The sequence below is a fragment of the Pelecanus crispus genome, chromosome 5, assembly GCF_030463565.1.
Source record: "Pelecanus crispus isolate bPelCri1 chromosome 5, bPelCri1.pri, whole genome shotgun sequence".
NCBI lineage: Eukaryota > Metazoa > Chordata > Aves > Pelecaniformes > Pelecanidae > Pelecanus > Pelecanus crispus.
Window position 1 is genome coordinate 81617609 of NC_134647.1, and position 13353 is coordinate 81630961.

A 13353-nucleotide genomic window follows, 5' to 3' on the forward strand; every position below is an offset into this window, starting at 1 on the left:
CAAACTTAAACTAATAACAACAACAAAAACAACAGAAGAGCTTAACGGTTACCTTTCAACCAAAACACAACGGGCAGCTGAAAAGCTAAGCAGCTCACAACTTATCCGAGAGCTTTAATGCTCCAACTCCTTTGCCAGTTCAGGCACGGAACGCAAACAGTTAACCTTATTTTGAGCCATTATATGGAGCTTACTATAAAGCTTGCTCTAATAAATGGTATGATATGAAGGTCAGCCCTTAATTCACCATCAAAATATCTTCCAGGCGTAAGCATAATGACTTCTGCTTACACACTACACAACCCTGACAAGAACGCTACTTGACAACGCATTTTCGGACCTAGAAAAATGTTCTCCTTTGCGCCAAGGTGCCGACTGTCAGCAGATTCACTAATATGCTTATTATTTGCACTGCAGTGGTGGAACAGAGTAAAACACGACGAGCCCTCCATACCCTGCTACTCCCTGGCTAGGGAGCCGAGGAAATAAAACAAGATTTAATCCTGTCCATCTCCCTGTGCGGTTGGTGGAACTCGACAAGTCAGCATTAAGTATTCAAAGTGGTATTGTGGCCTAAAGGGATCACATGCAGCCTGCACATGAGAGTGAAGGAATAGCTTGGTTCTGCTTCGGTGTTTGTAAATTTAATTTGTTCAAGAAAAAGCAACTCTGGAAGGGATTACTAGCTAGGATCAACACTCTTACCAAAGAAAAAGGGAAAATGCAAGCAGGAATAATGTTGGCATTTCTATAATACAAAATAGCTTTTGGGGCTTAAGTGAATAAATAAAAGTTGGAGGCGATGGCAGCTCAGCCCTGGCATATGCGAATATTCCACTCAGTGTTCCCGAGTAGGAGGGCCTGGAAAGGTCGAGTATTTCATGAAGATTGTATAGGTACTTAGAATGTTTTACAAAATGTTAAAATTCATTTAGCAAACTATTGTCGAGTATTGTCTCAGTGCAATGGGTATTTCTTTAAATAAGCGGGGCAATAATATTCACGGCATAACATCTGACATTTTGACCCTTTATTATTGCCAAGATCTAACTCCACAGGTTCAGGGAAGGATATCTGTGGTTAAACGTGTAAATCCCAGGCGCTCAGGAAACACGGAGCCTGTCGGCATCCGTGTGCACATACGCACATTGAGATGAAGAACAACCAAGATCTACAGCAACGCACTTTTGAAATAACAGTACAAGAGAAACCTGCAAATCCCCTCTGGTAAGCGTAGCTCTGTATTTTTGCTACCTGAAATATCTCGGAATAGCACAATTATTCAACTGTTTGAAGTCATCTCTGGTCCAGCAGAAAATGAGCAACACGTTTTTGAGTCTGTAAAGAGCTCTTCCTGCTAAATGCTGCAGGGGGAGAGGTGCTGGCAATCCCGCTGGGGACTCAGCGTGGGAGGGAAGGCGCCCCAAAATTACATTTACTCCCTGGGCCCTTTTGCTAGGAATGAGGGACAACTGGGGTAGAGCGTGGGGAGGGCAGGTGAAAGCGATGGCAGAACGGCCTCCCATTTTCTTTTAGCATGGGTCCTTGTGATGATTAAAACTCCAAAGAACTGTTAAATGTAATGCATATTTTCCTAGAGCGAAGGACAATGAATACCTTTTCCTCACAGATTGGTACATCAAATATAAAGCACAGAAAGATAAGCACTACCAGCGAGGAATCGAAAAATATGTCTTGTTAAGCTTGATTAATGAGCTAATAAAAAGCTATAATAAGAAAAAAATCCAATTAAAGCATCTTGTGAGATTTCTCTCAAACCGAAATAAAGAACCCAAGAGAATGGTAAAACTTTGAAAAATTAGTATGATCCAGATGACAGCCTTAGCATTCAAGCCTACAGTACATCAGTTTTATACTTCCTTTGACTGGCTGTCCTTTATTTATCATCCCTGATGTGTGCTGTCTGGAATCCTGATCCTCGATGAGTTTTCTTTTATTTTGTTATTGCCTCACGAGTATAACATCTGAATTTAAATACAGACATATTAAAAACTCAGGCGTTATACGGGTTGTAGGTACTTACTCCATACAGACAACCTGTAGGCCCCCGGCACAACGTGTGGCACCCAGAAACGGTGAAATAAAGGCCAAACCAGAGGAAACAAAACTCATCCATCACCTATATAAAGTCAGAAAACAAACTAGCTATGCTTGTCTTATGATTGATGTACAAAGGACAGAGTAGGAAGAGTAGAAAATTTATATTCTGATATTCACTTTTCATCAGTATCTGGTACCCGAGGGTAGCCAGAGGATACAGGAGCAGCGAGGACACTGGAAAGGACCGGTAAAAAGATGCAGAAGGTGGAAGAGCTGTAGATTTGGCGCTGGGTGAGAAGCACCTGCACCACGAGGAGCCCCAGCCTGCGCCTTGCAGAGCCTGGAGGTGAGCAGCACCCGGCCGAGGGCCGGCGGCGGGCTGCACGGAAGGCAGCGCACCAGAGAAAGCCGAGGTTCCTCGGGGGCACGGCGCTGGGGCTCAGCAAACAGCAGCAGGGCAGGGGCGGTCTGCGCAGGGTCGGAAGGAAAAGAAGCCCGAGGATCTCGTACCAGGGCCAGTCGTTATTTTAAAGCTACAGGAAGCGCCTGTTTTAACTTACTGCAACATACTCTGCCATCAGCGAGTATCCACGGACCCAGGAAAGGTGCAACCCCATCTCCCTCCGGTGGCTGGTCCACGGGGGAGAGCAACCTACGATGGCAAACGCTTGCCCGTTAGCCAAAATGCGTGCAATCGCTTCCATGTAAAGGTCCACCACCCCTCACCCTCAGTGCCCTCCAAATTTTGGTTTTCTTTTAAAATAAACATGAAAATGCCTTAGTAGACTTCCTCTAGTTACACAGGCATATTGTCTTTCTCTTTGCCCAGTTTGGTGAATATTTTAGTGTTTATTTTTATCTCTTTCTTTCAAGTTGTGGCTCAAGACTTCACTGAAAAGCATGGAAATACCATAGAATCATAGAATTGTTTAAGGTTGGAAAAGCCCTTTAATATCATCCAGTCCAACCATTAACCTACACTACCAAGTCCACTCTAAAAACAATTAAGGGTAGAGTAGCAATTCCGTGTTTCCTGGCTTGGTGGCTGGATTCTTTTTAATGAAAGTAAAAACTAGGAATCGTTAACATTGGAAAGGATCTCTAAGATCCAAAATGGAAAACCAAACGGATTTCCTCATCAACTGCCAGGAGCGTTTCACGAATGAACGCTTTTCAAAATACTCTCATCAGATTAGAGCGTTTGCCTTTTCTAATCTGACAGCGAGGGAACCAAGGCGCACAAAGATTAGGTTGTACCTGCCTGCTTAAGTACCAGCCCAGGACTCCTGAAGCCTACGTTAACGACAAAGTCCCCGCTGACTTCAGCCGTTTCAGATGGAGCCTGTAAAGCCGTGCCCTGTCCTGCGCTGCGCAAACGCGAGCCTCGGTGGTGGGCCCAGCACCGCGGAGCAGCTCTGGCGCTCAGTGCAGAATGCTGAGCCCTCCCCTCCCTCCACCTGCCTGCTCGCTTCCTACACGTCCCCGGCTCCTGCAACTAGTAGTTACTTAGAATCACAGAATCATAGAATGGTTTAGGTTGGAAAAGCCCTTTGAGATCAGCCAGTCCAACCATTAACCTACACTACCAAGCCCACCTAAACCAATCAAGGGTAGACCAGACTAAACCGTGTCCCCAAGTGCCACCTCTGCCCGTTTTTTGAACACTTCCAGGGATGGGGACTCCCCCACCTCTCTGGGCAGCCTGTTCCAATGCTTGACCACCCTTTCCGTGAAGAAATTTTTCCTAATTTCCAACCTAAACCTCCCCTGGCGCAGCTTGAGCCCATTTCCTCTCGTCCTATCGCTAACTCCATGGGAGCAGAGCCCAACACCCCCTCCCTGCCCCCTCCTGCCAGGAGCTGCAGAGAGCGATCAGGTCTCCCCTCAGCCTCCTCTTCTCCAGGCTGAACACCCCCAGCTCCCTCAGCCGCTCCCCACCAGCCCTGTGCTCCAGACCCTGCCTCAGCTCCGCTGCCCTTCTCTGGACACGCTCCGGCACCCCAATGTCCTTCTTGTGCTGAGGGGCCCAAAACTGGACACAGCATTCCAGGTGCGGCCTCACCAGCGCCGAGCACAGGGGCACAATCACCTCCCTGCTCCTGCTGGCCACACCATTCCTGACACAAGCCAGGATGCTGTTGGCCGCCTTGGCCACCTGGGCACACTGCTGGCTCATGTTCAGCCGCTGTCTACCAACACCCCCAGGTCCTTTTCGGCCAGGCAGCTTTCCAGCCACTCTTCCCCAAGCCTGCAGCGTTGCGTGGGGTTGTTGTGCCCCAAGCGCAGGACCCGGCACTTGGCCTTGTTAAACCTTCCTAGTCAACACCGGCAACTTCAAAATCCCTCAATTCTGATGGTCCTTTTTTTATTTTCTGCAGCTTTGCTATTCTTAAACATTTGGTGTCCCTCTCCCCGCTCCTTTCCAGATGTAACATAATTTGTCCGTACATCTCCGACCCCAATACCACCTCTCTCCTCGACACGAGAAAGCACAGCAGCCCCCACGATGGAGTGAGCCAGCAAGCCTCCAGCTGCGAAGCACGGAACGGCTGTCCGAGGTGCGGGAGAGGCGAGCAGCAAGGGGCATTTTCTGGCTGCTGCCACGGCGGTGGGGACGCGGGGCGTGCGGCCTGGACGCCCACCAGGAAAAAAGGGAGCAAGCCGACGGGAGAAGGAAAGCCGGGGTGCTCCCATCCCTGCCGGGCACCCTCGGGGCTTCCGAGGGGAGAAGGCGGCGGCTGCTCGCCCCCCCGGGCTCCCCACGCCGAGGCATGGCAGAAGCTTTGAGCCGGGCCCGCAGCAGCCTGGCCGCCGAGCCGCCCCCGCGGCTGGCTAGCCCCGGGCGACTAACCCCAGCCCCACGGCAACCCTGCGGGCGACTAACCCCAGCCCCACGGCAACCCTGCGGGCGACTAACCCCAGCCCCACGGCAACCCTGCGGGCGACTAACCCCAGCCCCACGGCAACCCTGCGGGCGACTAACCCCAGCCCCACGGCAACCCTGCGGGCGACTAACCCCAGCCCCACGGCAACCCTGCGGGCGACTAACCCCAGCCCCACGGCAACCCTGCGGGCGACTAACCCCAGCCCCAGGGCAACCCTGCGGGCGACTAACCCCAGCCCCACGGCAACCCTGCGGGCGACTAACCCCAGCCCCACGGCAACCCTGCGGGCGACTAACCCCAGCCCCAGGGCAACCCTGCGGGCGACTAACCCCAGCCCCAGGGCAACCCTGCGGGCGACTAACCCCAGCCCCACGGCAACCCTGCGGGCGACTAACCCCAGCCCCACGGCAACCCTGCGGGCGACTAACCCCAGCCCCAGGGCAACCCTGCGGGCGACTAACCCCAGCCCCAGGGCAACCCTGCGGGCGACTAACCCCAGCCCCAGGGCAACCCTGCGGGCGACTAACCCCAGCCCCACGGCAACCCTGCGGGCGACTAACCCCAGCCCCACGGCAACCCTGCGGGCGACTAACCCCAGCCCCAGGGCAACCCTGCGGGCGACTAACCCCAGCCCCACGGCAACCCTGCGGGCGACTAACCCCAGCCCCAGGGCAACCCTGCGGGCGACTAACCCCAGCCCCACGGCAACCCTGCGGGCGACTAACCCCAGCCCCACGGCAACCCTGCGGGCGACTAACCCCAGCCCCACGGCAACCCTGCGGGCGACTAACCCCAGCCCCACGGCAACCCTGCGGGCGACTAACCCCAGCCCCACGGCAACCCTGCGGGCGACTAACCCCAGCCCCACGGCAACCCTGCGGGCGACTAACCCCAGCCCCAGGGCAACCCTGCGGGCGACTAACCCCAGCCCCAGGGCAACCCTGCGGGCGACTAACCCCAGCCCCACGGCAACCCTGCGGGCGACTAACCCCAGCCCCAGGGCAACCCTGCGGGCGACTAACCCCAGCCCCAGGGCAACCCTGCGGGCGACTAACCCCAGCCCCACGGCAACCCTGCGGGCGACTAACCCCAGCCCCACGGCAACCCTGCGGGCGACTAACCCCAGCCCCACGGCAACCCTGCGGGCGACTAACCCCAGCCCCACGGCAACCCTGCGGGCGACTAACCCCAGCCCCAGGGCAACCCTGCGGGCGACTAACCCCAGCCCCACGGCAACCCTGCGGGCGACTAACCCCAGCCCCACGGCAACCCTGCGGGCGACTAACCCCAGCCCCACGGCAACCCTGCGGGCGACTAACCCCAGCCCCAGGGCAACCCTGCGGGCGACTAACCCCAGCCCCACGGCAACCCTGCGGGCGACTAACCCCAGCCCCAGGGCAACCCTGCGGGCGACTAACCCCAGCCCCAGGGCAACCCTGCGGGCGACTAACCCCAGCCCCACGGCAACCCTGCGGGCGACTAACCCCAGCCCCACGGCAACCCTGCGGGCGACTAACCCCAGCCCCAGGGCAACCCTGCGGGCGACTAACCCCAGCCCCACGGCAACCCTGCGGGCGACTAACCCCAGCCCCACGGCAACCCTGCGGGCGACTAACCCCAGCCCCACGGCAACCCTGCGGGCGACCAAAGCAGGGAAGCCGGCGACAGAGGGGCGAGCTCGCCGCCCCCACGAACACGGCCTTGGGCGCTGTGAGCCGCCGCCTCACGGCCGGCCCGCACCCAGGGCCCGCACCCCGGGCCCGCGGGCTCAGCCGCCCGCCCTCGCAGGGGCCAGGCCCGCAGCCGGGGCCTGCCGGGAGTCCCGTCCCGTCCCGTCCCGTCCCCGCTTCCCGCTTCCCGCTTCCTCCCGGCCCGCCCTGGGCGGCCCCTCCCGCCGCCGCTTCCACTCCTGCGCACTGGGCGCGCCCCCCGGGCCGGGCCGGGCCGGGCTGGGCCGGGGGCGGGCCGCGGGCGGGCGAGCGGCGGGCGGCCAATTGCGGCCCCCCCGGGGGAGCGGCTCTGGCGGGGCCGCCGCCCGCGCTCGCAGGGAAGGATGGAGGCAGAGGGCCGGGGAGCCGCGCCGCCGCTCCCCCCGCCTTCCCCCGCCGGGGCCGATCCCCCCGCCGGTGCCCCCGGGGCGGCCCGGGGGCCGCTGCTCGCCGCCGCCGCCGCCGAGGTGCTGGCGTTGGACGATGAGGAGGACGACCTGGAGGTGTTCAGCAAGGTACGGGGGGGGGGGGGGGCGGGCGGGCTGCTGGCCGCTCCCTCGCTCGCCGGCGCTTTGCCCTGCCGTGCGCCGGGCGAGCCGGGACGGGACGGGCCCGCCCCGGGCGATGGCGGCCTCTGCCCGGCCTCTGCCCCGCGCTTGGCCGGGCGGGCTCCGCGCCCGGGCAGGGCAGCTCCGGCTCTCGGCCGCTGCCCCAGGGAGAACTCAGACGGGGCTCCGGGGGCCGCCGAGCAGCCCCGGGAAGCCCCCCGGGCAGCCCCCCCTGGCCCTTCAGCTGCCCCGGCCCCCCGGGCAGCCCCCCCCCGGCCCCTCAGCAGCCCCCCCGGGCAGCCCCCCCCGGCCCCTCAGCAGCCCCCCATGGCAGCCCCCCCCGGCCCCTCAGCAGCCCCCCCGGGCAGCCCCCCCCGGCCCCTCAGCAGCCCCCCATGGCAGCCCCCCCGCCCCTCAGCAGCCCCCCCCGGGCAGCCCCCCCCCCGGCCCCTCAGCAGCCCCCCGGGCAGCCCCCCCCGGCCCCTCAGCAGCCCCCCCGGGCAGCCCCCCGCGGCCCCTCAGCAGCCCCCCGGGCAGCCCCCCCGCCCCTCAGCAGCCCCCCCGGGCAGCCCCCCCCCCGGCCCCTCAGCAGCCCCCCGGGCAGCCCCCCCCGGCCCCTCAGCAGCCCCCCCGGGCAGCCCCCCCCCCGGCCCCTCAGCAGCCCCCCCGGGCAGCCCCCCCCCCGGCCCCTCAGCAGCCCCCCCGGGCAGCCCCCCCCGGCCCCTCAGCAGCCCCCCCGGGCAGCCCCCCCTGGCCCCTCAGCAGCCCCCCCGGGCAGCCCCCCCTGGCCCCTCAGCAGCCCCCCCGGGCAGCCCCCCCCCGGCCCCTCAGCAGCCCCCCCGGCCCCTCAGCAGCCCCCCCGGGCAGCCCCCCCGGCCCCTCAGCAGCCCCCCATGGCAGCCCCCCCCCCGGCCCCTCAGCAGCCCCCCCGGGCAGCCCCCCCCTGGCCCCTCAGCAGCCCCCCCGGGCAGCCCCCCCCTGGCCCCTCAGCAGCCCCCCCGGGCAGCCCCCCCCCGGCCCCTCAGCAGCCCCCCCGGGCAGCCCCCCCGGCCCCTCAGCAGCCCCCCCGGGCAGCCCCCCCGGCCCCTCAGCAGCCCCCCCGGGCAGCCCCCCCCTGGCCCCTCAGCAGCCCCCCCGGGCAGCCCCCCCGGCTCCGGGCAGCCCCGGCCCCCTGGGCACCCCCCCCCCCCTACATCCCCGGCCCCCTGGGCACCCCCCCCCCCCTACATCCCCGGCCCCCCGGGCAGCCCCCCCCCGGGCAGCCCCCCCCCCGGGCAGCCCCTCCCCGGGCAGCCCCGGTGACTTCTCCTTGGTGACCGAAATGGGGATTTGCTGCTTCAGCCGAGCTGTGCCGGTCGTAACTGCTCTCACCCTAAACTTGCCAGGTAATGTGGAGTGGCTGTGACCTTACCATCCCTGACATTCCTCATGTGCCGTACGCGGATCTGTAAATTAAATAAACAGTCGTATTTAGTAACGGCAGTCGTATTTAAGTATAAATGAATGTTTCCAAGTTTCGGTTTGGGTTTTCTTTTAGAAGATGAAGGGCAGCCTAGCACCCTCACCTCGGAGGTTGGAGAGGGTAACACCTCTATTTTGATGAGGGGAATGAAAAGAATGTCACTGGCCATACCTTAGGGTCGGCGTTCCGAAAGCACCCCCAGTTAGCTAGGTACGTGGGTGCCAGTCCTGCCAATATTGCTGATTTTAATTAATCCAACGACGTGTGCTACCGCTAGCGTGCATATTGTTCCTCATTTTGTACTGATTTGGCTAAGACGAGACTCACCTCTTCTCAGCCATTAAGGAAGACAGCATATCATGGATCTGTCGGCCTTACCAAGGCAGCATCTAAAATATAACATAAGGACATACAGATAGCGAAGGTGAGGAAAATATGCATAGAGGGCCAAGGCCCTGCTCACCTTCTGAGACGTCTGAACTGCTGCGTGATGGGATGTGTGACGCCGGAGAGACGCAGCAGATGTGTTTCCTATTTGAAAATGTGCCACCAAAGGTATTTTCAGCAGGAGCGACTGTCATATGAATTAAACGTGTATTTTTTTTCTGTTTCTGTAAACGAGATGCATTTTTTGGTATGCATGAATAAGACATTGGAATAAGAGTTGCATTCTTGGGAGCGGTGTATTTAAACTTTGACTGCAGTAAAATTCTTGAAATTCACAGATTTTGAGGCCAGCAGGGACTATTAGGTGATTTAATGGTCTGTAACATGCGAGAGGTCGGGCTAAGTTTCACCAAGTTATCTGTGTTTTTCTGAAGCATAACTAGGGTCTAGCTAAATTATATTTCCTAGAAAAGCACCGGTCTTGATTTGACATAAAGAGATGAATGCTGCATTGAACTTGCATGTAAAAGCAGTGCTAAAACGTAATTTTGTTTGTTTCTTACTTTGAATCCTTTTGCTTTTACTAGGTAAGCCTAGGCAGTTCTGCATGCAGGTATCTGCCTATCAATACAGCGTTATCAGCAGTTACGCTGCTTGCTTGTCAAGAACGATGCCCCTTGGGAATAAAAAATAAAAACAAGCGTAGCTGATACGAGTTACTGCTGCTATATGGCAAATATCTATGTCTTTAAATTTCTGCTGCCTGGATTCATGCCACATATTTCTTTCTTATATTAAATCTTAACTACTATTAATGCGTGCCCCATGATAACTTATTCCTGCAAACAAGAAAATTTGTCATACTATATGAAAATAGAATGTACTTTCCAAAGCTTGGACACCTGCATTTAGTGGTTATACATAGACCAGAAATTCACAGTTTGCTTTCAGGTGCAATCTGAGGGCTGATCTTTTGAGCTGATGAAAAGCGGTGAGGTTGGCTGGGGATTACATTCCGTTTGTTCGTGTTCCATATACTCAAGGGAAACTGGCAGGCTAAATGTAGCTTCAGACTAAGTTTTGTAAAACCGACTTTTCCATAACGTACTATTCCATGACCGCCTTGTTTGAAATTGTATCTTAACGGGGTTTCCTACGCCGCTGTCTTTAAGGTAGTGGTGTAGCATTTGCAGACCAAGCAGGAGAGCAGCGGCACTGCGGTGCTCGGTGCCTGACACTGACATCGACTTCATTTTTCTCAGTTCAGTCACTGAAAGCTACCGGCTGCCAAAATGGTGAAAAATGAGATTCTTAAAAATTGTCAACCTCAATACCGTAAGTTATTACTCAAGATGTAAACACAGGGCTTTTATTTTATGAAAATTCATAGACATTTAACCTGATAGTGTCATAAACCATTGACCCAGTATCCTGTGACGTGTCTCAAATATTACAGACTAGCACGTTCTTCGGCAACTCTGATAAAGCATTTCATGATGCGACCTGCATTTCACTTTATCCTAGTTTCCGTTACCATGGAAAAAGTTCGGAGGTCCTTTTAGCAGAGACAACTTCTGGGAGCTGAGTTATGAGTCACACAAATGCAATGTTTTCAACCTGCTTTCTTCCATTAGTTTCAAAGCATAGAGTACCACATGTATCGCAATACCCATTCAGTTAATCTTTGCCTTCCGTGTTAACTGATACGGTGACCTAGCACTGACAAAGCTGTCAGCACTTCGGTTAATGCTTAAAGTCTTTAGCAGCTCTTCTTTCAAACTCTGTTTTACAGTGTTTGTCTCCGTTTCGTAATTATGGAAAACTTAATTGGTATTTCTGGAAAAAAATGTACCTGCTGCTTCAGAATTGCAGAGAGGCTAATATTTCTTCTAAACCAAGTTGATCGAGGATTTGAGACTGATTTATAAGTGAATGTTTCGGGCAAGGAACTATTCTGCCTTCCTGAATCTCTTTGCTTCTTTGAAGAATGCCCCAACAACTAAGCTATTCTCTCATAAGACAAACTCTGCCACCACGTCCTTTATCTCCAGACCTGCTTTGGATCCCTGGCCTCGGAAGATTGCACGCTCCGGATCCTCGCTGGGACAGGAGGCATGGGGGCAAGCCTGAGTGGAGGATCTGTGCTCTGGGGAGGAGCGGTGTTTAGGCAAACCCCCGGGCTTAATGTTTTGTAGAGAGCTGCAGGCTCAGCTGTGCGCTCAGCCTACTTGGAGGCTGCTCCTGCTCTATGAGTGTTTTCCTTCCCTTATTTATTTTGGAGTCTTACTGACCCATTGCAGCCAAATGTGAGAGTGAGATAGGGTAAGTGCAAGTATTAGAGGAAGGAGACCCAGAACAAGGCCCTTATGCTGCCAGGAGCTCGTTGATTTTCTACTTTTTTGGTCTCCTGGCCAGTAAATCAAAATGTTGCGTGCCGATGGGCACGCACAATTCTGCTGACTGCTGTCAGTAGTGGAAGGGTTTGGGAGGGAGAAGGGGTACTGCAGGTAGGCTGGGGTCAGTGTGGGAAAGCACATTGTTCCCTGGGACAGGACCTTGATTCTCTTTGCATGGGTGAAGAGGAAAAAAGTTGGTGTTTTTTTTAAAAAAAAACTTATACAACCCAAGAGCTAGAACAATTGTCTGTTTTTCCTGTGCCACGAAACTCCTTCTGCCCTCAACTGTATGCCCACAAAAACATAGTTCCAACCACAAAATTACAGCTTTATAGAAAATAGAAAATTATCATCTTTTTTTACCACATTTCTGGGATGACATCAGACTTGCGTCACGTGAAGTTCAAGAGCTGCTGGAAGTAAACCTGAAGTATCATGAGGCTAAAGAGAAACGGAGGCTTGTTTAAAGCTCATGTGCATTCATTCATGTGCAGATGAACACTCGCCCTGTATTACAACAGAACTGAAGACCTTCTTATTCTATGGATTTTTATTGCCCATGTTTTGTTTCACAAACCATATATTCATAAACCCTTCCATATAAAAATACACTTTCAGAAACCTGCCTGTATAGAGGAATTTTTAGTAGCGACCTAGAAGGAGGAACGAAACATGGAGGTATTAATGACCCACGGAAAATGAGAAAATATGAAACGCATTTGCCTTGATCCTATTCAGGCCTTGCAGAGTCATTATTCCTCAAGTTAGACGGCCGTTCAAGTCCCTTACAGGCTCACATGCATTTTTCTTTCCCTGGAAATTTCCCGTGTCTCAGCACTTTGAATCACATGGGCTGTTCTGAACTAGCGGTCCTCATTCTTCATGGCGAGCGTGGCCAGCTCGTGCTAGCGGGCAGCGAAAACAGCTTCTCTATTAATTCCCCACCGCTCGGGACAGTGCTGGCTGCATACCGGTGTAGCAATCACGCGTAGGAACACGCTGAGTAGAAATAAAATGACTTACAGGTGTACGAGTAAGCAGCTCTGTAAGTCTTCCTCCCTGCTTTTGTCTCCCTGTTCAAAGAACTGTACCTAAGTTGGACTGGATGGTTGGACTGGATGATCTTAAAGGTCTTTTCCAACCCAAACGATTCTATGATTCTAAGTGATGGGAGGAGAACGGGTACGTCGGTGCTTTCCGTGCGTAATTCTCAATATAAATGTCTGCTCCCTATTTGTGGGAGTACGCTGGTAAATCCGAAGGAGAGGGATGGAGGTAGGCAAGGAGGTTTAGGGCAGGAAAAGAACAAGAGAGGAGAACATCATCCGGAGAAAGTTTTGATCCAGTTGAATTCAAAGGAAAAAAAGGAACTCGCAGCAGCACTGCGGCGGTGTGCTCTTCGCTCCTGCGAGATCGCCCTTGCCATGATGCTGTGTCTCTAGGTTCTGTGGACTCCTGCCATCGGAGCAGGCTTCTTTTTAGCAACATCCCTTTTCTCCTTGCTCCGTAGTTAGTGAGGCACCGGCAAGGGCAGCTCTCTGCCGCTTGGTACTCAGTGTAGCCTAACTACACTTTCAGAAAACTGCTAGAAAACAGATTGATTTTCAAGTTTGTTATAAAAATACTTCATTGCGTTGGCTATATTAGAAGAAGTGTATGAAATGTTTGATATTTAAAACATAGTGATTGATTTTAATTGCCCAAATTTATTATTTTTAGTGATTTATTAATTTATCATGCTCCTTCATGGTGTTAGTGAATTTATTCTCTTAGTCACTCTATCCTTCAAGATTTTAGGTTAGTAGATCTCATCCAGGCTTGCATCTAAGAAAGAAAATTATATTTTTTTTACTGTTTCTAATTTCCACTGAGTTTCTCAGCATTTGAGTGATGACCATGGAACGC

The 13353-nt window shown here is 55.0% G+C and overlaps 1 protein-coding gene across 1 annotated transcript in view; it reads left to right on the top strand.

Moving 5' to 3' along the window:
• The first annotated feature begins 6999 nt into the window (after positions 1-6999).
• The window catches only part of SNX7 (sorting nexin 7), a 31429-nt gene continuing 25075 nt past the window's right edge, over positions 7000-13353 (top strand). Inside the window, exon 1 of the mRNA XM_075710536.1 lies at positions 7000-7170. Within this exon, the coding sequence (XP_075566651.1) occupies positions 7000-7170 (171 nt within the window). The remainder of the gene's footprint in view (positions 7171-13353) is intronic.